At 50.5% G+C, this 24,385-nt stretch overlaps 1 protein-coding gene across 3 annotated transcripts in view; it reads left to right on the top strand.

Annotated features, from left to right (window-relative positions):
• Positions 1–16,786: 16,786 nt before the first annotated feature.
• The window catches only part of TVP23A (trans-golgi network vesicle protein 23 homolog A), a 60,713-nt gene continuing 53,114 nt past the window's right edge, over positions 16,787–24,385 (top strand). For all 3 annotated transcript variants that reach the window (XM_055365282.2, XM_031002953.3, XM_031002954.3), the window contains exons 1-2: positions 16,787–17,203; positions 17,506–17,585. In XM_055365282.2, coding sequence (XP_055221257.2) covers positions 17,195–17,203; positions 17,506–17,585 — 89 coding nt within the window. In that variant the 5' untranslated portion in view covers positions 16,787–17,194. The remainder of the gene's footprint in view (positions 17,204–17,505; positions 17,586–24,385) is intronic.

The following is a 24,385-nucleotide window of genomic DNA, read 5'->3' as shown; positions in this document are numbered from 1 at the left end:
TAGAACCTCAACGGTGGCTATGGGGATTTACTAACACTGAATATCCATTTATCACAGGTTCACTGCCTGCCAGGCACTGTGCTAAGCACTTAATATGAGGAAGGACTGGTACCATTCCCATTTGAGAGTCAAAGAGATGGAAATCCAGCAACATGAATTCACCTCATGGGAGCCACTAGTAGGTAGTCATTGAAATCAATTTTCTCCATCCTCTGTAAAAATAGAATTCAGGGCATGGTGGTGCTTGTCCGCAATCCCAGCTACTTAAGAGGCTAAGGTGGGAGGATTGCTTGAGTCCAGGAGTTTGAGGCTGCAGTGAGCTACGATGGCGCCACTGCACTCCAGCCTGGGTGACAGAGTGAGATCCTGTCTCAAAAAAAAAAAAAAAAAGAATAAATAAGAATAAGGGCCGGGCATGGTGGTTCATGCCTGTAATCCCAGCACTTTGGGAGGCCAAGGTGGGAGGATTGCTTGAGGCCAGGAGTTGGAGACCAGTCTGAGCAACACAGTGAGACCCCGTCTCTACAAAAAAATTTTTTTTAATTATCTGGGTGGGGTGGTGTGCACCTGTAGTCCCAGCTACTCGGGAGGCTGAGGTGGGAGGATCGCTTGAGCCCGGGAGGTCAAGGCTTCAGTAAGCTATGATGGTGCCACTGTACTCCAACTTGGATGACAGAGAGAAACCCTGTCTCTAGAAAAAAAGAAAAAAAAAAAAGGATTGTAGTCAAGCACATAACTAGACTACATTTCCCAGCACCCCTTGAATTTGGTGTGGGCAGGTGACTACGTTCTCTCCAGTGGCATCTGTGCCTCTCCTGGGTCCTTTAAGTGAGTGATCTACCTCCTCCATGGTCTTTTCTCTCCTACCTTCTGGATATGGAGGTCAGTGGGTTCTGGGGTACAGTGGATCCCCAAGCTAGAAAAAGTCGGGCTTTTCCAAGGGGACAACAACTGCCCTGCCACCTGGAATGCCAACCCAGGACTGTTGCAATAAACAAGTTTCCATTATGTTTGAAAAGGCAAGGTGTGTTTGCAACAGGGCCTAGCCTAGGCTAATTCATGATGCCCAGAGTTGGGGCAGAGCCAGGACGTAAACCCAGTTTTTTGGGCTCTGGGAGTCTCAACTCTGGGGTGCTGTGTGTATGGCCTGGGGGTTCTCTCTTGCAGCAGGCCTGGAAGCATGAGTGCCGCCTGAGGCTACTGTTCCACGAGCACCAACGCCCCCAGCACCTCCATTCCCCCACTTCTTCTTTTTTTGAGACAGAGTCTTGCTCTATTGCCCAGGCTGGAGTGTACTGGCACGATCTTGGCTCACTGCAAACTCCACCTCCGGGATTCAAGTGATTCTTCTGCCTCAGCCTCCCGAGTAGCTGGACTACAGGTATGTGCCACCATGCCCAATTAATTTTGTATTTTTATTACAGGCAGGTTTTCACCATGTTGGCCAGGTTCACCATGTTGGCCAGGCTGGTCTCGAACTCCTGAACTCAGGTGATCCGCTCACCTTGGCCTCCCAAAGTGCTGGGATTACAGGTGTGAGCCACTGTGCCCAGCCCACTCCCCAACTTCTGCTGGCTTCAGCCTCCCTAAACTTCTGGTGGCTCTGTTGTGAAGGGTTCAGAGCCACCATTGCTGCTGCAAAGAGTGCAGCCCAGGCCATCCCACTGATGCCAAAATCTATGCCTCTAGACAGGGCACAGATGTCCCTGCTGTTATTGCTGGACAAGCTGGGACTTCTAGCTCTTGCAGGATGAGGCTGTCATCACCTCCAGGCCACCGGTTCCCTCTCCTGGGGAAGAAGTCTGCGTGCTCTCCTGGGCAGCCTTGCCACCTCCCTGTTTGCGTGATGCTACTAGCAGGGCCTCCCAGCAGGGCTGCCTGGGTCCCCAGGTTCACTGCACACAGCACTGAAGTGCCAGGCAGCTGGAGCGGGGACTGGTGTTAGCACTGCTAAATGCCAAGCCTGGAGCCCTCACTCCTTCCTGGTCCCAGGCTTTGTAGCTGAGTATAACCTACCAGACTAGGACCCTCTTCCCCTCCTAGGCGGCCTCATTTCTGGCACCCATTGCTGCACACAGAAGCCATATTTCTTTTTTCTTTTCTTTTCTTTTTTTTTTTTCCTTTTTTTTTTTTTGTGAGACAGAGTCTCGTTCGGTTGCCCAGGCTGGAGTGCAGTGGAACGATCTCGGCTCACTGCAACCTCCACCTCCCAGGTTCAAGCGATTCTCCTGCCTCAGCCTCCCAAGTAGCTGGGATTAGAGATGTGTGCCACCATGTCCAGCTAATTTTTGTAATTTTAGTAGAGATGGGGTTTCACCATGTTGGTCAGGCTGATCTTGAACTCCTGACCTCAAGTGATCCACTCGCCTTGGCCTCCCAAAGTGCTGGGATTACAGAAATGAGCCACTGCACCTGGCCCAGATGCTGCATTTCAAGACCTGTGTTTGAATATCCTGAGCTCACTCATGGGGAGGGCTATCTGATTTGGGGATCCTGTTTCTCCCAGGGGCTCCTCAGTCCCTCTATAAGTGAGTTGATGCTGACAGGTATGAGGGCTCTACCACCTCCACCTGCTGACACTCCCCAAGCACCAGCTGGGTTGGGGTGCACATGGATGAGGGTGAGTGGGCATCATCCATTCTTTTTCCCAGCAGCTCTGGTCCCAGCTAGTGTGGACTGTGTGTGGAGAAAGTAAGGCAGAGAGGCCAGTGACTCATTTAGGGCCACCCTACTGGTCAATTCCCACCAAGGTAGTGGATGACAGAGGTGGAGTAAAGACTCTTTCCTCTGTGTCTCCATGATGGTGGTTGGCAGGAGCCCACAGTCCCTCGGATCCTGTCACCATCTTCATTCCCACCAGGTCCTGGTGAGCTTTCACTTCCAACAGCAGCCCCTGCACCTCTTAGCTAGAGACACCCCTCATGATGTTGGAACCTGCTTTGCCTGTGTGTTTTCCTAGAGCCAATGGGGCAAGGGCAAGATGGACAGGAGAGTATAAATACCCCAGCTCCCCCCTCCCACTGGAGACTCTGAGAACCCCCTGTGGGGTGAGCCACAGTTACCTTCTGTTAAGGGTTGACTATGTCCTTCATCTCAAAATTCCTATATTGAAGTCCTAACTTCCTGTACCTTAAAATGTGACCCTACTTGGGGATAGAGTCATTGCAGACATCATTAGAAAGATGAGGTCACACTGGAGTAGGGTGGATCCCTAATCCAATATGACCGGTATCCTTATAAAAAGGGGAAATTTGGACACAGACACGCATACAGAGAGAACATCATGTGAAGATTGGATTACGCAGCCACAGCCTAGAAAATACCAGAAACTAGGAGAGATGCTGGGGACAGATCCTTCCCTAGCGCCTGCAGAGGGAGCAGGGCTCTGTAGACACATTAATCTCAGACTTCCAGGCTCCAGAACTGGGAGACAATGAATTTCTGATTTTTAAGCCACTCAGTTTTTGGTACTTTTTGATACACCTTTGAGGGCCTTTGTCTGCTGTCACACCCCTGTGTGGCCTCCCTGCCTCTCAGCCCATCTCTCCGACCCTCCCCAGGGCCCTGCCTAATCCCTAAGGTGCTCATGCACCCTCAAGCAGGGTACGGTCTGCTTCTGGGGAATCCCACCTGACAGCGGGTTTTTTTTGTTGTTGTTGTTTTTTGTTTTTGAAACAGAGTCTCGCTTTGTCGCCCAAGCTGGAGGGCAATGGCACAATCTCAGCTCACTGCAACCTCTTCCTCCCAAGTTCAAGTGATTCTGCTGCCTCAGCCTCCCCAGTAGCTGGGATTACAGGCATGTGCCACCACAACCAGCTAATTTTTATATTTTTAGTAGAGACAGGGTTTTACCATGTTGGCCAGGCTGGTCTCAAACTCCTGACCTCAGATAATCTGTGTGTCTTGGCCTCCCAAAGTGCTGGGAGTACAGGCATGAGCCACCATGCCCAGGTTACAACAGTAGGTTTTCAGGAGCAATGGCAAACTCGCCAGCGGCAGAGAATGAAGTGAGCACACTGGTGTCTGGGGGCGGTGAGCTCGACTCTGCAACCCCATCTAAGGGGGGATAGCACCACTCAGCTCCCACCACAGGGAATTCAGGCTCCATGTCACCTGAGCTTCTTTAAGAAAAAACAGAAATACAGACTTCAAAAAAAAAGTGACATCTGATTTTCTTTTCTTTTCTTTTCTTTCCTTTTTTTTTTAAGAGACAGGGTCTCACTCTATCACCCAGGCTGGAGAGCAGTGATGTGATCACAGCTCACTGCAGGCTTGAACTCCAGGGCTCAAGCGATCCCACCACAGCCTCCCAAGTAGCAGGGACTGCAGGCACAGGCCACCATGCCCCGCCTGGTTAGTATTTTTATTTTTTATAAATAGATATGAGGTCTTGCTTTGTTGCCCAGGCTGGTCTTGAACTGGCTTCAAGAGATGCTCCTGCCTTGGCCTCCCAAAATGCTGGAATTACTGGTGTGAGCTACCACACCTGGCCCCAATTTTCCAATACTGGCCATTAACTCCACGAACGCTGCCTATTTTTTTTTTTTTTAACTATGCAGGTCCAACCCAAACATGTCTGGAGCCCAGAGTTGACCCCTGGGCAGGCACTTTGCAACCTTGGGTTAAAGGTTTGGCAGGGACTGTGCACCCCAGTTTTGTGTGATGGGAAAAGCTATGAGCAGGGAGCAGGTGGAGACCTGATATCTACTCATGGGTCTACCACTGGTTTGCTGTATGCACCTGCTTCAAAACCTCTCTGAGCCTCAATCACGTGATCTGTAAAATGGGTATCATGCCATGCACTTTACCTCCAGGAGTGAAAATAAAGGTGGATTGACATAATTTATTTAGCAAACACTTACTATGTGCATGCAATGTGCTGAGTATGTGATAAAACATTAACTCCTAGCCAGACACAGTGGCTCATGCCTGTACTCCTAGCACTTTGGGAGGCTGAGGCAGGAGGATCACTTGAGTCTATTCCAGACCACCCTGGGCAGCATAGCAAGACCTTCTCTCTACCAGAAATAAAAAATTAGCTGGGTGTGGGGTGTGCACCTGTAGTCCCAGCTACTAGGGAGGCTAAGGCAGGAGGATTGCCTGAGCCCAGGAATTGGAGGCTGTAGAGACTTATGATTGCAGCACTGCACTCCAGCCTGGGTGACAGTGAGACCCCCATCTAAGAAAAAAAGAAAAAAAACAAATTAGCTCCTGCATTCTATCCAACAGCCCTGTAGGGAAAAGAAAGAGAGATCAGACTGTTACTGTGTCTATGTAGAAAGGAAAGACATAAGAGACTCCATTTTGAAAAAGACCTGTACTTTAAACAATTGCTTCGCTGAGATGTTCTTAATTTGTAGCTTTGCCCCAGCCGCTTTGTCCCAGCCACTTTGACCCAACCTGGAGCTCACAAAAACATGTGTTGTATGAAATCAAGGTTCGAGGGATCTAGGGCTGTGCAGGACCTGCCTTGTTGACAAAATGTTTACAAGCAGTATACTTGGTAAAAGTCGTTGCCATTCTCTAGTCTCAATAAACCAGGGGCACAATGCACTATGGAAAGCCACAGGAACCTCTGCCCTTGAAAGCTGGATATTGTCCAAGGTTTCTCCCCATGTGATAGTCTGAAATATGGTCTCGTGGGATGAGAAAGACCTGACCGTCCCCCAGCCCGACACCCGTAAAGGGTCTGTGCTGAGGTGGATTAGTAAAAGAGGAAAGCCTCTAGCAGTTGAGATAGAGGAAGGCCACTGTCTCCTGCCTGCCCCTGGGAACCGAATGTCTGGGTATAAAACCCGATTGTACATTTGTTCAATTCTGAGATGAGAGAAATACCACCCTATGGTGGGAGGCGAGACATGCTTGCAGCAATGCTGCCTTGTCATTCTTTACTCCACTGAGATGTTTGGGTGGAGAGAAACATAAATCTGGCTTATGTGCACGTCCAGTCATAATACCTTCCCTTGAACTTAATTATGACATAGATTCTATTGCTCACATGTTTATTGCTGACCTTCTCCTTATTATCACTCTGCCCTCCTACTGCATTCCTTTTTGCTGAAATAATGAAGATAATAATCAATAAAAACTGAGGAAACTCAGAGACCGGTGCCGTTGCCCGGTGCAGGTCCTTGGTATGCTGAGCGCAGGTCCCCTGGGCCCACTGTTGTTTCTCTATACTTTGTCTCTGTGTCTTATTTCTTTTCTCAGTCTCTTGTCCCATCCGACTAGAAATACCCACAGGTGTGGAGGGGCAGGCCACCCCTTCACAGCCCTTAAAACAGGTCACGATTCTCATTTCACACTGAAGGAAACTGAGGTTCAGAGAGGTTTAGTAACTTGTCCAAGCTATTTATTTCCCGGCTGATAAGAGGCAGAGCTGAGCTTCAAAGCACGCTGACTGCAAAGTGTCTGAGTCCACAAACTGCTGTTTTGGTTTTTGTTGTTGTTGCTTTGGATACACAGGAAGGAGAGAGATGGGCAGTGACTCCCCGGCTTGCCTTGTGGGTCTCTGGACAAGCCGTCTGGGGAGGAACTGAGCCTGCGTGGGCGACGCTGGCACAGGGCAAAGCTTCCTGACCCAGTCTGGACAGGGGCCAGGGCTGGGCTAAACAACCTACCACTCTTTCTCCTCAATGGAGCATTTCCCGTAAGTGGTGGCAGCCTGCCTGCTGGCTCGCAGACCTGCTAGGGCAGGCAGCCAGCCATTGCTTGGGCTCCTCCTGCAAGAGGCCCCCAGGGCTCCCAAATCGGGGCCTGGGTAATCTAAGTCCCACTGCCCGCCCCAACCCAACCTCCCTGCGGCGGACGGCCAGGCATGCTGCAGCGGCTACTCTGGGCTCCCCGCCTCATAGCTTAAATGCGTCCTCCATGTTGACATGCAGGGCAGGGCGTTTTGGGAGGGATGGGGACAGGTGGGTCTGTGCTGAAGGGTGGCGTGTGTGTGTGTGTGTGTGTGTGTGTGAGAACTAGATTGAGACCAGACCCCCCTGGGAGGCAATAATCCAGGTCTCCGTGTCCCCTGAATTGTAAGGTCCTCATCAGGGGACTCTGCAGAGATTCGCTGCCAGGCGTGTGTTCTGAGTCGCTCATCCCTTTGTTCACCCACTCTCTGGCCGGCTTGTGGAATGCCAGCTGTGTACCTGGCCCCATGCTCTATGAACATAAGAGACGCCTGCCCTTATGGAGACAGTCCCCTAGTGGAGGCATGGGGAGGGGAATCTTACCAACCCAATAAGAAAACGAGAGAATTAGAGATCGTAGAAAGTGCTAGAAAGGGAACAAACATGTCAGGCCACAGTCTAGATCCCAGACCCTCAAGAGGGACTGAGAAACTGGGTGGGACATGAGCTGGGCTTCAGGAAGGCCCCTTGCGGGGAGACCTCGTATTTTCAGCCCTGAGAAAATCAGGAGGAGAAGGGCTTTCCCGGCTGGGGAGTCAGCAGGAGCAAAGGCCCTGAGCCAGGAAGAGGCTTGGAAGTTTCTGAAAATCTTGGAGTCTGGCCATTGTGGTCAGAGCATGATGAGTGGTGCAGGGAGAAGTGGGAAAGATCCGCAGTTCCTGACCAAGCAGGGCCCGGCTAGGTCACTTTCTCTAGTGGGGACAAGCTTCAGACCCCCCGGCTGCTGAGGGAGCGACCAGTGTCATGACCTCCCCAGCCCTGCCCCCACGGGAGGGGCCTGCCAACCTCTGGCTGCTCCACCAGGAGGCAGAGGTCCAGGGCCCATCCTGTCCACTGGGGTCACAGCCACTGCCCCGCATCCCGGCTGGCCGCAGAGAAGGCCCTGTTGACCTGACATTTCTGTCTCTTGTCCAGGCCCTTGAGTGACAAGAGGCCTTCTTTGGCCTGTTCGCTGACTTCTCCACGGCCCTGGCGAGAGGGTGTGTTGCTCGGGAGGCCACGCGGGTCACATCAAAACTTGGCTGTCCCTCTTGTTCCCTGGTCTGGAATTTCCCCTCTCTGTGCTTCTGGCATCCTGTCTCTACAAAAAATCAAATTAGCAGGCCGGGTGCGGTGGCTTATGCCTGTAATCCCAACATTTTGGGAGCCCGAGATGGGAGGATCACTTGAGGTCAGGAGTTCCAGACCAGCCTGGCTAATGTGGCGAAACCCCATCTCTATTAAAAATACAAGAGTTAGCTGGGTGTGGTGGCGGGCGCCTGTAATCCCAGCTACTCAGGAGACTGAGGCAGGAAATTGCTTGAACTCAGGAGGCGGATGTTGCAGTGAGCTGAGATGGTGCCATTGCACTCCAGCCTGGGTGACAGAGCAAGACTCTGTCTCAAAATAGATAAATAAATAAATAAAATAAAATAAGCTAGGCATAGTGGGCATGTGCCTATGGTCCCAACTATACAGGAGGCTGAGGTGGGAGGATCACTTGAGCCCAGGATTTTGAGACCAGCCTGGGCAACATAGTGAGACCTCAACCCAAAAAAAAAAAAAAAAAGGTAAAATTTATTTGCTTTGTCCCCCAGGCTGGAGTGCAGTGGTGTGATCTTGGCTCACTGACGCCTTCGCCTCCTGTGTTCGACTGTCCTGCCTCAGCCTCCAGAGTAGCTGGGATTACAGGTGTGCACCACCACACCTGGCTAATTTTTGTATTTTTTAGTAGAGACGGGGTTTCACCATGTTGGCTAGGCTGGTCTTGAACTCCTGATCTCAAGTAATCTGCCCACCTCGGCCTCCCAAAGTGCTGGGATTACAGGCGTGAGCCACAGTGCCTGGACGTTTATTTTAATTTTGACAGGCTTTCGCTATCACCCAGACCGAAGTGCAGTGGTGCAATCACAGCTCATTGTAGCCTTGACCTCCTGGGCTCAAGTAATCCTCCCTCCTCAGCTCTTCAGTAGCTGAGACTACAGGCGCACACCACCACGCCAGGCTAATTTTTGTATTTCTTATAGAAACAGGGTTTTCCTAGGTTGTCCAGGCTTGTCTCTAACTCCTCAGCTCAAGTGATCCTCCCACCTCAGCCTCGTGAATAGCTGGGACTACAGGCATGCACCACCACACCAGGCTAATTTTTTTTAAATTATTATTTTTGTGTAGAGACAGAGTCTCACTATGTTGCCCAGGCTGTTAATTATAATAATACATTCTCTTTAATCCACTATTGTCTAAAAGATTATCATTACAGCATGTAAACAATTAAAACATGATTTCAATATTTTTATTTTACATTCTTTTACTCCTACCAAGTCTTTTTTATTTTCTTTTTTTTTTGAGACAGAGTCTCACTCTGTTGCCCATGCTGGAGTACAATGGCACGATCTCGGCTCACTGGAACCTCTGCCTCCTGGGTTCAAGCAGTTCTCCTGTCTCAGCTTCCCAAGTAGGTGGAACTACAGGTGCCCGCCACCACACCTGGCTAATTTTTGTATTTTTAGTAGAGATGGGGTTTCATCATATTGGTCAGGCTGGTATCGAACTCCTGACCTCAGGTGATCCACCTGCCTCGGCCTCCTAAAGTGCTGGGATTATAGGCGTGAGCCACCACGCCTGGCCTTTTATTCCTACCAAGTCTTCAATCTCTGGTGTGTACTTTGCCCTGATAGCCCATCTCCATCCAGCCTTACCCCATTTCAAGGGCTCAGTAATGACTTGTGGCTCCTGGATTAGACAGCACAGCTTTGCATGGGGGCATTTAGTGCACTTTTGACAAGCTCTAGTTTGTTGTTTTTTCACTTGGCTGTATTTATCTGTCTGTAACTAGAACGTTGGCCTAAAGAGGGTCAGCAATCAGCAGCGTACATCTCTTGCTAAGAGCTGCGTCCATGTCCACACCAGCATGCTGGGCACAGCTGGTGTCAGGATTTGCACCCAGGTCTGTCTGGGTAGAAATCCAGGGCTATTTCCATGTACCACTCCCTGCGCCTGACAAGGTGGATGGGGCCCTGAAGGCAGCCCATGGGAGGGGACTCTCCTTCTTCCCTTGGCCCTCTGCTCCGCCCTCCTGGGTAACCTGCACTGGCTGCCAGCCTGAAGAAGGACTGGACCAGGTCACCTGAAAGGAGCCTCTGTGAAACAGGCAGCAGTGTGACAGTCACAGGGGCAGCCATACAAACAGGAGGGTGGGAGCCCCCCAACCTCGTGGGCCTGGATGTCCCCTGGCCTGGAGTCATAGTGTAACTGAGTAGCTTGGCTTCAAAATGCTTTTTTTTTTTTGCTCTGTTCCCCAGGCTGGAGTGCAGTGGCACAATCTCAGCTCACTGCAACCTCCGCCTCCCAGGTTCAAGTGATTCTCCTACCTCAGCCTCCCAAGTAACCAGAATTACAGGCACCCACCACCACGCCCAGCTAATTTTTGTATTTTTAGCAGAGATGGGGTTTCATCATGTTGGCCATGCTGGTCTCAAACTCGTGACCTCAAGTAATCCACCTGGCCTGGGCCTCCCAAAGTGCTGGGATTGCAGGCATGAGCCACTGTGCCAGGCCTCAAAACGCATTTTACACTTTTTTCCCTTTTTCTCTTTTCTCCTTAGTCTCAAGATGTAGCGTCAAAACAAACTGCAGAAACCTTTTTTTCCCTCCTTAGTCTTTTTTTTGAGACAGAGTCTCGCTCTATTGCCCAGCCTGGAGTGCAGTGGCATGATCTCGGCTCACTGCAACCTCCACCTCCTGGGTTCAAGTGATTCTCCTGACTCAGCCTCCCAAATAGCTGGGATTACAGGTGCCCACCACCATGCCCGGCTAATTTTTTGTATTTTTAGTAGAGACAGGGTTTCATCATACTGGCCAGGCTGGTCTCGAACTCCTGACCTTGTGATCCTCCCCCTCGGCCTCCCTCCTTAGTCTTAAAATATAGCCTTGAACTGTACTTTCAAACTCTGTCTCTCTCCCTTATCCCATGCACATTTATCTGGCTGTATGCTTGTATTAATTATGTGTTCACTTAGAAGTTCCAGGAGCTAACCTTGAAACAGATCAGTCTTGGAGACCCAGCTGCAAAATTCCAGAGATTATCTCTAGGTGGTTTGTCAACAACCTGGCCATGGTTGGGATGATGCCAGGCTATGCTTCAGGTGGAGCAAGGCTCGAGATAGCCGCTGGAACAAGACAAACTGGCTTTGTACCCGGCACCACTCCCGTTCTAGGTTCCCTTTTTAAAATATTTTATTTTTTGAGACAGGGTCTAGCTCTGTCGCCCAGGCTGGAGTGTAGTAGCACAAACACACCTTACTGCAGCCTTAACCTCTTGGGCTCAAGTGATCCTCCTGCCTCAGCCTACAGAGTAGTTGGGAGTACAGGTGTGTGCCACTGTGGCTGGCTAATTTTTTTATTTTTATAGAGACAGGGCCTCGCCATGTTGCCTAGGCTAGACTCGAAGTCCTGGGCTCAAATGATCCTCCCGCCTTGGCCGCTCAAAGTGCTGGAATGACATGTGTGAGCCACCGCTATGCCCAACCTTCCAAGTGCCCTTTTTTTAAGTCCCTCTCCCCAGGCTAACGTTAGAAATGGTTCCTGTAAAGCACAAGCCTGGGCCATTTCCCCACCACTAGCCCTGGAATAAAGTCACTTTCCTTTCACTGCATCTTGTCCTTGTTATTGGCTTTGTAAGTGATCAGCAGCCGAGCCTGTGTATGATTACAATAGGACTGCCAGAAAATAGGGGCCACCCAGATACATTTGAACTGGAAATAAACAAGTGATCTTTTATTTTTTTGAGATGGAGTCTTGCTCTGTCACCCAGGCTGGAGTGCAGTGGCACAATCTTGGCTTACTGCAACCTCCCCCTCCCTGGTTCAAGTGATTCTCCTGCCTCAGCATCATGAGTAGCTGGGACTACAGGCGCATGCCACCAAGCTTGGCTAATTTTTTGTATTTTTAGTAGAGATGGGGTTTCACCTTGTTAGCCAGGATAGTCTCGATCTCCTGACCTCGTGGTCTGCCCGCCTCAGCCTCCCAAAGTACTGGGATTACAGGCATGAGCCACCATGCCCGGCCACAAGTGATCATTTTTAAGTATAATTATGTCCCAAATATTGCATGGAACATACTTGCACTAAAAAAATTGTCATTTATTTCAAATTCTAATTTAGCTCAGTTTCTTTATTTTATTTTTTCTTTTTTTTTTTTTGAGACAGGGTCTCACTCTGTCGCTCAGGCTGGCGTGCAGTGGGGCAATCTTGGCTCACTGCAACCTCTGTTCCCCAGGTTCAAGCAATTCTCCTGCCTCAGCCTTCCTTGTAGCTGGGATTACAGGCGCACACCACCACGTACAGCTAATTTTTGTATTTTTAATCAGGATGGGGTTTCACCATGTTGGCCAGGCTGGTCTTAAACTCCTGACCTCAAATGAACGGCCTGCCTTGGCCTCCCCCAAAGTGTTGGAATTACAGGCGTGAGCCACCATGCCCTGCCTGAGTTCCCTTATTTTTATTTGCTAGATCTGGCAACCCTACCTGGGGAGAAATGACAGGATTGTCATCAGATGCCAGGGAGTGGGGTGCAGATCTTAGGGGCCAGTGGGATCGTAGGGAGTGCCACTCATAGGAATGCTGGGCTGAGGGTGATGAGCAGCTGCTGGCCTTGGTGTGACAGGTTTGGGGGCTGCCACTTCCATCCTGCCTGGTGGGGACACGGAGTGCATCTTGGGCCTTTTCAAGCCCCAGATGTAGTCAAACTCTTTCCACTCCCCACTGACCCTCTATGCCAACTGCCCTTTGCTCACAGCTAAAGAGTCAAACACTCTGCGTGTCTTACAGCCTGCCATGGTCCTGCCAGACTGACGTCTCCTTCCTCCCCTGGCCGAACGTTCTCCAGCCTCTGGGTTCCAGCACCCTGACCTGTGTTTGCCAGAATTCACACCCAAGCCTCTGCCTCCTGGTGCAGGACTCCTGGGGTCACTGGAGAGAAAGACTGTGTGTGTACCTCTGTCCAGGTGCCTTATGTCCCGGGTGCACGCAGTGTGAGGCCAACAGGAGCCACTCAGGAAAGGCCGGCCCTGTTCTGCTGGGAAGACAGATATCCCCAGCAGAGGCCCGTGACACGAGGCTCCTGTCCTGTGTGCTGCTGGCCCACGGGGGCTCCTGACCCGAGACCCCTCTGCTGATGACCTTAAGTCACTGTCAACAAGGCCGCTGTTTCCTGAGCCCCTATTCTGAGAAAGGCATTTGACATGTTTTCTCTAGTCCTTCATCATCCTTGCCAGGTAGGGGGAAAGTATGGCCCCACTTAACAAATGTGGAGACTGAGGCCAGAGAGGTGAAGTCCCCTGCCTAAGGTGACCTGTCCCCTCCCCAACAAAGCTTGCAGACTCCAGATGTTGACCTCCAAGGTCATCCAGAGGCCAGTGGCTACCTGAGCCTGGACCTCCTTCCCTGGGGTTGTTCTGGCTTCAGGGTCCCAAGCCCAGCTGCAGGGATTGGAGGTGGGGTTGCTTCTCACAGGTCTGCTCCCCAAATCCTTCAGGGGCCAAGACCAGTGGGGGTAGGGGGAGGGGAGAGGGCCAGTGTTTCCCAAAGGTCGGGCTTCTAAGCCCTCTCTGCGGCTCTTATTAAGGAATATCTCCAAGCCGCAACCCTGGAGGTTCAGAAAACCTAGAGTGAGATCCTAAAATCTACCCTTTTGTTTGTTTGCTTGTTTTTTTTCCGAGACTGAATCTCACTGTGTGGCCCAGGCTGGAGTGCAGTGGCGCAATCACAACTCACCACAACCTCCACCTCCCGGGTTCAAGCGATTCTCCTGCCTCAGCCTCCTGAGTAGCTGAGATTACAGGCTTGTGCCACCATGCCCGGCTCATTTTTGTATTTTTAGTAGAGATGGGGTTTCGCCATATTGGCCAGGCTGATCTCAAACTCCTGACTTCAAGTGATCTACCCACCTCGGCCTCCCAAAGTGCTGGGATTACAGGTGTGAGCCACTGTGCCCAGCCTAAAATCTACCTTTCAACCAGGTGTCTCTGCCACAGCCAATTTTAAAACCAAGATGAGTTCTCTGTGCAACCCTTAGGCCCTCTGCCCACCCCTCAGATTCAGGAAGCTGACCTCACAGAGGGCCGTCTGGGCCATGTGTAGAGGGAGGGTGCTTTCTTCCAAGGAGGGAATAATAGGGCTTCATATGTGGCCCCAGCATCTGTATCCTCAGCCCTCTGCCCCACGTGGACAGGTCAGGAGGGAGAGAAGTGACCCTGTATTTATAGAGCCACCTCCAGATGGCAGGAGCTGAGGATATTTCTGGAGAAATCTCCAACCCAGTGGCTGAGAATGACAGTTGGTCCTGAGTGGGGATTCCAAGGGGGTTTTCCCATGACTCCAGGAACCCCAACTCAACAGACACCAACAGCTGGTGATTCTTAGGGTCAGAGAAAAAGCCCCTAAATGTTCTGCAACGGCTTCTTCCCTCCAGCTGCCCTCCTGCCTCCTTCCTCCCAATATCCCCTCCCAGGCTGCTGGGGCCCCGCTGGGAGTGGGCCTCTCCGTTCACCCTTCTGGGCAGGAAGAGCTCACAGGCCTTTCTAGAAAACCAGGCCTTGGTGGTTTAGATCTTTACAATTCAAAGGGTGGTCCAGGGAGCAGCAGCATCAGCTTCTCCCACGGGCTCTCAGAAATGCAGGATCTCAGCCGGATGTGGTGGCTCACGCCTGTAATTCCAGCCTTTTGGGAGGCTGAAGCAGGCAGATCACTTGAGGTCAGGAGTTCGAGACCAGCCTGGCCAACATGGTGAAACCCTGTCTCTACTAAAAACACAAAAATTAGCCAGGCATGGTGGTATGTGCCTGTAGTCCCAGCTACTTAAGAGGCTGAGGCACAAGAATCACTTGAACCCAGGAGGTGGAGGTTGCAGTGAGCTGAGATCTAGCCACTGACTCCATCTCAAGAAAGAAAGAAAGGAAGGAAGGAAGGAAGGAGAAAAGAAAAGAAAGGAAGGAAAGAAAGGAAGAAAGAAAGAATCTCAGCCCCTGCCCAGACCCCCAGACCCCCAGACCGCTGAGTCAGCATCCAGCTTCTAAGCCAACCCCAGGAGATTCATTTGCAGATTGAGGGGTCAGAAGCACTCATTTAAATCACTGGTTCTTTACCTTGCAGCCCAACACCTGGGAGCTTTAAAAACACTGGTATAGGGTCCCATCCCCAGAGAGCCTGATTTAATTGGTCCATAACACAATCTGGGCAGTGTGTCTTTTAGAAGCTATCCAAATTGCAGCAGAGTTTGGCAAATATATATACATATACATATATATATATATACATACATACACACATATATATATACACACACATACACACACACACATATATACACATTGTATATATATAAATCTTGGTTCCTGAAGATGGCATAGTAGAGGCTGGGTGCAGTGGTTCATGCCTGTAATCCCAGCTCTTTGGGAGGCCAAGGTGGGTGGATCACCTGCGGTCAGGAGTTGGAGACCAGCCTGGCCAACATGGTGAAACCCCCTCTCTACTAAAAATACAAAATACAAAAATTACCCGGTTTGGTGGCAGGCGCCTGTAATACCAGCTACCTGGGAGGCTGAGGCAGGAGAATTGCAGGAACCCGGGAGGCAGGGGTTGCAGTGAGCCAAGATCGCACCATTGCACTCCAGCCTGGGTGACAAGAGGGAAACTCCATGTCAAAAAAAAAAAAAAAAAAGAGAAATGGCATAGGAGAAAGTACTTTCCCTCCACACACACCTGGCGGGCCCTTGTGGGGTCAGCTTAGGGAACTGGGGTGGGGGCGGAGGGCAGAAAGCCTGGAACCCAGGCCCAGGATCAGACATGAGACAGCTCCTGCCTCCACCTCCGCCCATGGAGACCAGCAGTGGGGAAAATGTGTCAGGGGCTTGTGGCCCAGGAGCACTCTTTGGGGTCACCAGGGGCGGGGGACACGTACCTATTGTCCATGGTGGGAGGGTAAAGGGCAGGGTCACTGGCTTTGGCATCTCGATGCTCAGCCCTCTGCCCGTGGGTGGGGGATCAGGACAGGGAGAGGGCACGCAGGAGAGGAGAGTCACTGTGTCCTGGGCCAGGAAAGACCCTCAGGTGACAAGTTTTCTTTCCTGGGAGGTACCCAGGAAGACTTTCACTTCCAGAAACACTACTATTACTGTCAATAATAGTATTAATACCACTAATAACTTTGTGCTTAATAAGTGCCTGGCACGGCGATGCACGCAGATCTCACTGTGGTTGTGAAGCTGTGGCTGTAGCAGCGTCACCCCTTAAAAGGCAGGTGAGGCTGGGTGTGGTGGCTCACTCCTGTAATCCCAACACTTTGGGAGGCTGAGGCAGGAGGATGGCTTGAACCTCGGTGTTCAAGACTAGCCTGGGCAACATAGTGAGACCCTCCTCTCTACAAAAATAAAAATTTAGCTAGGTGTGGTGCTGCAGCCTGTGGTCCCAGCTTTTCGGGAGGCTGAGGCGGGAGGATTGCTTGAGCCCAGGAGTTTGAGGCCACAGTGAGCTATGATGGCACCAGTGCTCTCCAGCCTAGGTGCAGAGACTGTTCCCAACAGTCTCTGCACGCAAGAAATTCCCAGGAACTTTGTGAAAAGCAGATTCTCAGGCCCGGCCCAGGGGATGTGGAAGGCCTGGAGTGGGGCCCTAGAATCTGCCTTCCCCGCCCCACCCCCCCAAAAAAGAACACAACAGGGCCCATCCTAACTGCATTTTGTCGTGGGCGGGGGGGGGCGGTGCGGGGAAGGCAGATTCTGGGGCCCCACTCCAGGACTTCCACATTCCCTGGGCCGGGCCTGAGAATCTGCTTTTCACAAGGTTCCTGGGAATTTCTTGCGCGCAGAGACTGTTGGGAAACACTGACCTTCTCCCAACCCTGAATGCGGCTGCCCACCACTGACATTCATTCATTGCCTTATCATTCACTACATCCACGTTTATGCGCCGTCCACACCATTCGCTGACGCAGCCGCCCCCCGCCCCCGACTCCCATTCCTCCCACTATCTCTGTCCGCAGTTCCCCAGGCCGTTCCCTCCCTGCCGCCGCTTTCTCTCCTGGGCGCGTCCCCGGCGAGCCGAGCCCCCTCCCCAGCCTGCGACTGCGCCTTAGGCCCCTAGCGCCCCGCCCCGCCCGAGAACCTGCGCTGAGGCTGCCCCACAGGGCGCAGGCCCCGACCCTCAGCGTCCACCGTCTGCTGCCTACATCCGCCCGCCCGGCGTCCGACCCCTTCAGCGGCGACGGGCGGAGCTGGAGCCCCGGGCCTGGGCTCCAGGTGGGCTCCTGGGAGGGTGATGAAGCAGGTAGGGCCGCGGGGATGCTGGGGCTGGAGGCGGGGCGGGACGAGGGGAGCCTGCGGGAGCGCTGGAGAAGCCGGGAGGAGGAGGAGGGATGCGCCGGGGCCTGGGGCTGGGCTGCACCCGGTGGTCGGGAGGGTGGAGAGGGCTTTCCACTGCAGCCGCAGCGGAGGGGTCCTGCCAGCTCGGAGGGTCCACCTGGGAACCCAGTGGGGTGCAAGTGGAGTCCAAGCCCAGGAGGACAGGGCGGGTGGGGTTGGGGTGTGCGCCGTGCTTGGGCCTGCCACCTGCCCTTGCTCTCCTCCCAGGCCCTGGTGGACGATACCGAGGATGTGTCCCTGGACTTTGGAAACGAGGAGGAGCTGGCCTTTAGGAAAGCCAAGATCAGGTGTGTTGGGATGGAGCTTGGGTCAGGCATTCCCCAAAGCTGCAAATTCATTCATTTACTCACTCATTCATTCAAAATATATTGAGCACCTACTGTGTGCCAGGTCTGGGGCTGGGGACATATCTGTGGACACATCAGACAAGGTCCCTGCCCTCCTGGAGCCTGCATTGGGAGAGGGAGGAAGAAGGGGTGGAGTTGATGTTGAACAGGCAAGGAGATTAATGAGATAATTGAATGTGAGAAGAAAATCAGCCCTGTGATGAAAGAGAAGGTAACTAGAGAAGGCCACTTGCCTTAGTGCAGCCATGGAGGGCCTCTCTGAGGAGGTGGCATTTGAGCTGAGACCAGAATGATGAGAAGCAGCCAGCCATGGGAGACTCCAGAGGGAGAGTGTTCCAAGCTGAAGGAACAGCAAGTGCAAAGGCCCTGGGGCTATGTTGTAAGATCAGAGAAAGCCACTGAGGCCAGAGGGGAGCAAGCTTGGCAGTGGGTTGGACAAGTGGAAGAGAGCTTGGAGTTTTATTCTAATCCCTGCTGAGTCTAGCTAGACAGACTTGTCCTGGGTCAAGTCACTTAACTGCCTGAGACCTCTAGCATCCCAGAAGGTGGCATGACCAAGGCATGAGGGATGACCTGTGAACGTGGTTGCCGATGGCCCAGGTGGCAGCCACTTCTAGAAACACCCACAGCTCAGCCTCACTCACCCACCCAGTTCTGCTTCCAGCTATCAGAGCCAGTAGGCATGGGACGAGCCCTGGCACCCAAATGCCATTCCTTGTAAAGTCTCTGTTTTTAAAATCAAACTCTCTGATTCAAACCTAATAAACCCCAGAAAGTAATAGACTGTATTAGTTTCCTATGGCCGCTAGAACAAATTACCATTATCATCTTGGCTTAAGACAAAAGAAGTTTATTCTCCTGCGGTTCTGGAGGCCAGAAGTCCACAGTCAGTGTTCCTGGGCTGAAACCAAGGTGGCAGCAGTGCCACACTCCCTTTGGAAGAATTAGGGGAAAATCCATTCTTTGCCTTTTCCAGCTTTTGGTGACTGCTGGCATTCTGTGGCTTGTGGCCTGTTCCTCCGTCTTCAAGGCCAGTGTTATAGCATATTCACATCTCTCTCTGTTCCATGGTCAGGTGACGTGTGTGTGTGTGTGTGTGTGAAGTTTCCCCGTGCCTCTTTCTTTTTTTTTATTTTATTTATTTTTTATTATTATTGTACTTTAAGTTTTAGGGTACATGTGCACAACGTGCAGGTTCGTTACATATGTATACATGTGCCATGTTGGTGTGCTGCACCCATTAACTTGTCATTTAGCATTAGGTATATCACCTAATGCTATCCCTCCCCACTCCCCCCGTGCCTCTTTCTTATAAGGACTATTGTGTTGGCATTTAGGGTCCACCCAGATAATCTAGGATAACCTTTGCATCTCAAGATCCTTAATTATAGGCTGAGTGCAGTGGCTCACACCTGTAAGTAATCTCAGCACTTTGGGAGGCCAAGGCGGGCAGATCACTTGAGGTCAGAAGTTTGTGACCAGCCTGGCCAACATGGTGAAACCCCGTTTCTACAAAAAATACAAAAATTAGCTGGGTGTAGTGGCATGCACCTGTAATCTCAGCCACTCAGGAGGCTGGGGAAGGAGAATCACTTGGACCCGGGAGGTAGAGGCTGCAGTGGGCTGAGATCACGCCACTACACTCCAGTCTGGGCGACAGAGTGAGACCCTGTCTCAAAAAAAAAAAATTCTTAATTAAATAATTAAATTATATCTGCAAAGTCCCTTTCATCATATATGGTGGCTGTCACAATTTCTGGGGATTAGAACCTGGATTTCTTTTTTTTTTTTTTTGAGACAGGGTTTTGCTCTGTTGCCAAGGCTATAGTGCAGTAGTACAATTATGGCTCACTGGAACCTCAAACTTTTGGGTTCAAGAGATCCTCCTGCCTCAGCCTCCCAAGTAGCTAGGACTATAGGTGTTGCCACCATGCCCGGCTAATTTTTTAAAAATTTAATTTTGTAGAGATGGGGTCTTGTTATGTTGTCCAGGCTGATCTGGAACTTCCGGCCTCAAGTACTCTTCCCGTGTCAGCCTCTTAAAGCCTTGGGATTACAGGCATGAGCCACTGCACCCATCCAGGACCTGGATATTTTCGGAGGCTATTATTCATCCCACCATAATGGCCAATGATTATCTTTAAGGGAAGACACTGCAAATGAAGATTCCAAAAGAACTGGTATCCTGGGTAAAGAATCTTCTAGAACATCTGAACTCATATGTGTTCAATTTCTATTGAGTATCTACTGTATGCTCAACTCTGGGCTAGTGGCTGGGGAAATGCAGTGTTCAGGACTCCACTCCTGCCTTTACAGATTGCCCAATCTGGGGCAGGGTTGCTTAATCTCAGCACTCGTGACATTTTAGGCCAGATACTTCTTTGCTGTAGGGAGTGTCCTGTGCACCGTGGGACGTTTAGCAGCATCCCTGGCCTCTATTCACCAGATGCCAGTAGCAGCCCATCCGTAAAGTCTCAGGCATTGCCAAATATCCTCTGTGGGGCAAACTTGCCCCTGGTTGAAAACCATTGGTTTGCAGGGTGGGAGTAGGCATACCAGTGGCTGTTACAACTCAGTATTTTTGTTTTGTTTTGTTTTTGTTTTTGTTTTTGAGATGGAGTCTCACTGTCACCCACGCTGGAGCACAGTGGTGCAATCTCGGCTCACTACAACCTCTGCCTCTCAGGTTCAAGCAATTCTCCTGCCTCAGTCTCCCAAGTAGCTGGGACTACAGGTGCACGCCACCACGCTTGGCTGATTTTTATGTTTTTTGTTTTGTTTTGTTTTGTTTTGTTTTGTTTTGTTTTGTTTTGTTTTAGTAGAGATGGAGTTTCGCCATGTTGGCCAGGCTGGTCTCAAACTCCTGATCTCAGGTGATCTACCTACTTCAGCCTCCCACAGTGCTGAGATTATAGGTGTGAGCCACTGTGCCCGGCCAGAACTCAGTATTTTAAACGCTAGGATAGGCAGAAGCTGGGGCTCTTATCCTGCCAGAGAAGGAGGTAACATCTAAGCTGGGACCCACAGGTAGGGTAGGAGTTGGTTAGGCTGGGAAGAGTAGATATACCATGGGGAGGCTTGGAGGTAAGGTCATGAATTTAGGGTGGTTCCATGTGGCTCAAGACCCAGGTGCTGGGAAGTGGCCTGCGTGGAGATCGGGGCCAGACCCTGCAGCACTCAGCAACCAAGCTCCAAGCTCTGGAGGTGCATCGTCCACTGAACCTTCTATGAGGATGGAGCTGTGCCTTTGTCTGTGCTGTGCAGCACGGTGGCCCCAGCCACCCGTGGTGATTAAATATCTGAAATGTGGCCAGGGCGCCTGAGGGACAGATGTTTTGATATTATTTACTTTAATGAATTTGAATGTAAATAGCCACGTGTGGCTGTGGCATTGGGCAGGGCAGTTCCAGAGTTCAGTCACCATGGAAGGATTTTGCTCAGGGCAGTGATGTGAGGATTGCGGGATGGAGGCTGGGTTGTTGGGGTAGAAGGAGGATAGGAGATCAGACCAAGGCACTGGCAGGGATGATGGAGCAAAGGGTCCCAGAGGCACAGGGGAGGTAGAATCAGCCCGCCTTGCTGGTGGTCAAGATGTGGGGTGGGGACAGGGATCATCAGGGTGACACTCAGGCTGGTGGTCTGGTGACTCAGGTGAAGAAGCACTTCTGGGGGAAAGATGTTGAACTCAGAGTGGTCCTTGTTAGTCTGTGTTGGAACATTCTAGTAGCCAGTGGACAGCTGGGAGGAGAGGCCAGGAGCTCGAGAAGTCACCAGGGCTGCAGTCAGAGATCTGGGAGGCAGCAGCTCATGTATCCAGGTGGGTATGTTTGAGAGCCACCCATCCCAGAATCCTCGGTGTGCCTAATGCAGATTCCTGGGTCTGGCCCTGGACTTATTTAACCAGATTCACAGGGGATGGGCCTAGGAACATGAATTTAAAATAGCACCCCATTGATTCTGATGTGTAGGAATGTAGAGATGGCTCTAAAATCCTGAGAACAAATGAATTTACCCAGATTGCAGTGTAGAAAGGGAATTTTTTTTTTTTTTTTTTGAGATGGAGTTTCACTCTTTTTGCCCAGGCTGGAGTGCAGTGGTGCAATCTTGGCTCACTGCAACCTCTGCCTCCCGGGTTCAAGTGATTCTCCTGCCTCAGCCTCCTGAGTAGCTGGGATTACAGGTGCGTGCCACCACGCTGGCTAATTTTGTATTTTTAGTAGAGACAGGGTTTCATCATGTTGGCCAGGCTGGTCTTGAACTCCTGATCTTGCGTGATCCTAGTGCCTTGGCCTCCCAAAGTGCTGGGATTACAGGCGTGAGCCACCATGCCCGGCCTAGAAAGGGGATTCTTAACTGAGGTCTACAGATGGGCTTCAGGGGTTCAGGAAACCTCTGAAAACTATTATCTAAGTTTCATATGTGTGTTGTTTTAGAAAAAGGATCCAAGCTTTATTTATTTATTTGTTTATTTGTTTGTTTATGAGACAGGGTCTTGCTATGTTGCCCATGCTGATCTCAGACTCCTGGACTCAAGTGATCTCTCTGCCTCATCCTCCCAAAGTGCTCCCAAAGGATCCAGACATTAATTGGATTATCAAATGGGCCCATGATCCAAAAAAGTTAAGAATCGCTAGTATAGAGTGAAAACAGTTATTTGTAAATCCCTTGTTGAAATGGATTCCAGGCCGACATCGAAAGGAGGTGATGCTGTGGAAGGGGGCCTGTCACAGGAGTCTGGGACATTGGGTTCATCTCTTCCTTTATCACTTTCTGGCTTTGTGATTTTTGGACAGGTCACCTTGCTTTGCTGGGCCTCCATTGGCCAGTCTGTAAAATGGGGATAATTGTATCAGCCTGACTTCACCACGTGGTTACTATACAGTTTATTTACTAAATATTTATTCAACATCTGCCAGGGGCAGGTGCTGGGTTAAGCCCTGGGGATGGAGCTCTGGTCTCTGCTCTTTCTGTCCCTGGTTCCAGGTCAGTGAGGTGCAGTGTTGCGGTGGGGGGCCTGGGAAGTACATCACATCTTGCAGGATCACTGGAGGGTGTGATTCCACAGCAGAGCTGGGCACATAGAGGAAATGTTAGCCATGCTGTGTGTGTTTTTCCCCGGTGGGCAAACTTCTTATTTCTTTTACTTTTTTTTTCAACTTTAAAAAACTGTGATTAAAAAAAACCCACAGTGTAAAGTTCCATCTTAGTCATTTTAAATTATACAGTTTAGTAGTTTAAGTATAGTCACGTTGTGAAACAGAGCGTTTTCATCTTGCAAAACTGAAACTCTGTACCGTTTAACAACTCTCCTTCCCCCAGCCCCTGGTAAATACCATTCTCCTTTCTGTCTGTATGCATTTGACTACTCTAGGGACCCCATAAAAGGGTCATACAGTATTTGCCCTTTTTTGACTGGCTTACTTCACTTAGCATAACGTCCTCAAGTTTCATCCATGTTATAAAATGTGCCAGAATTTCCTTCCTTTTTAAGGCTGGATAATAGTTCCATGATATGAATAAACTATGTTTTGTTTACCCATTCATCCACTTGGGTACACTTGTACCTCTTGCTGTTGAGAACAGTGCTGCAATGAACGGGGGTAGGCAAATCTCTCTTTGAGATTCTGCTTTCAATTCTTTTGGCCATATACCCAAAAGTGGGATTGCTGGATCCTATGGTAGTTCTATTTTTAATTTTTTGAGGAACTACCATACTGTTTTCCACATCCGTTGCACCATTAACAATCCCATCAACACTGTACAAGGGTCCCAGTTTCTCCGCATCCTTGCCAACATTGTTATTGACTGTGTTTTTGATAGTAACCACCTCATGGGTGTGATAACCATGTTACTTCGTTGTGGTGTAGATTGGCATATCCCTAATGGTTAATGATGCTAGCATTTTTTCTTGTGCTATGTGTCCATTTGTATATCACCTTTGGAGAAATGTCTATTCAAGTCTCTTGCCCATTTTTTTAATCGGTTATCGGATTTTTGTTGTTGAGTTCTTTATTCTGGATATTAATATTTTCTCTTATTCTATAGGCTGCCTTTTCATTCTGTTGATTGTGTCTTCTGATGCACAAAAGTTTTTAGGTTTAATGTAATTCCATTTGCCTTTTTGTACTTTTTTTTTTCTTTTTTTTTGAGACGGAGTCTCGCTCTGTCCCCCAGGCTGGAGTGCAGTGGCGTGATCTTGGCTCACTGCAAGCTCCACCTCCCGGGTTCACGCCATTCTCCTGCCTCAGCCTGCCGAGTAGATGGGACTACAGGTGCCAGCCACCATGCCCGGCTAATTTTTTGTATTTTTAGTAGAGACGGGGTTTCACTGTGTTAGCCAGGATGGTCTCGATCTCCTGACCTCGTGATCTGCCCGCCTCGGCCTCCTAAAGTGGCCTATTTGTACTTTTTGTTTCCTTTGCTTTTAGTGTCAGTGTATGTGTGTGTGTGTGTGTGTGTGTGTGTGTGTGTGTGTGTGTGCGTGTTTAATTTAATATAATATAATTCATGGCCAGGCACTGTGGCTTATGCCTGTAGTTCCAGCACTTTGGGAGGCTGAGTCAGGTGGATTGCTTGAGGCCAGGAGTTTGAGACCAGCCTGGGCAACATGGCAAAACCCCGTTATCTACAGAAAATACAAAAAGTAGCCAGACGTGGTGGCACACACCTGTAGTCCCAGGTACTTGGGAGGCTGAGGTAGGAAGATTGCTTTAGCCTGGGAGGTCAAGGCTGCAGTGAGC

The sequence above is a fragment of the Gorilla gorilla genome, chromosome 18 (genome assembly GCF_029281585.2).
Source record: "Gorilla gorilla gorilla isolate KB3781 chromosome 18, NHGRI_mGorGor1-v2.1_pri, whole genome shotgun sequence".
Classification (NCBI taxonomy): Eukaryota; Metazoa; Chordata; class Mammalia; order Primates; family Hominidae; genus Gorilla; species Gorilla gorilla.
This window is presented reverse-complemented; position numbering and strand designations above follow the sequence as displayed.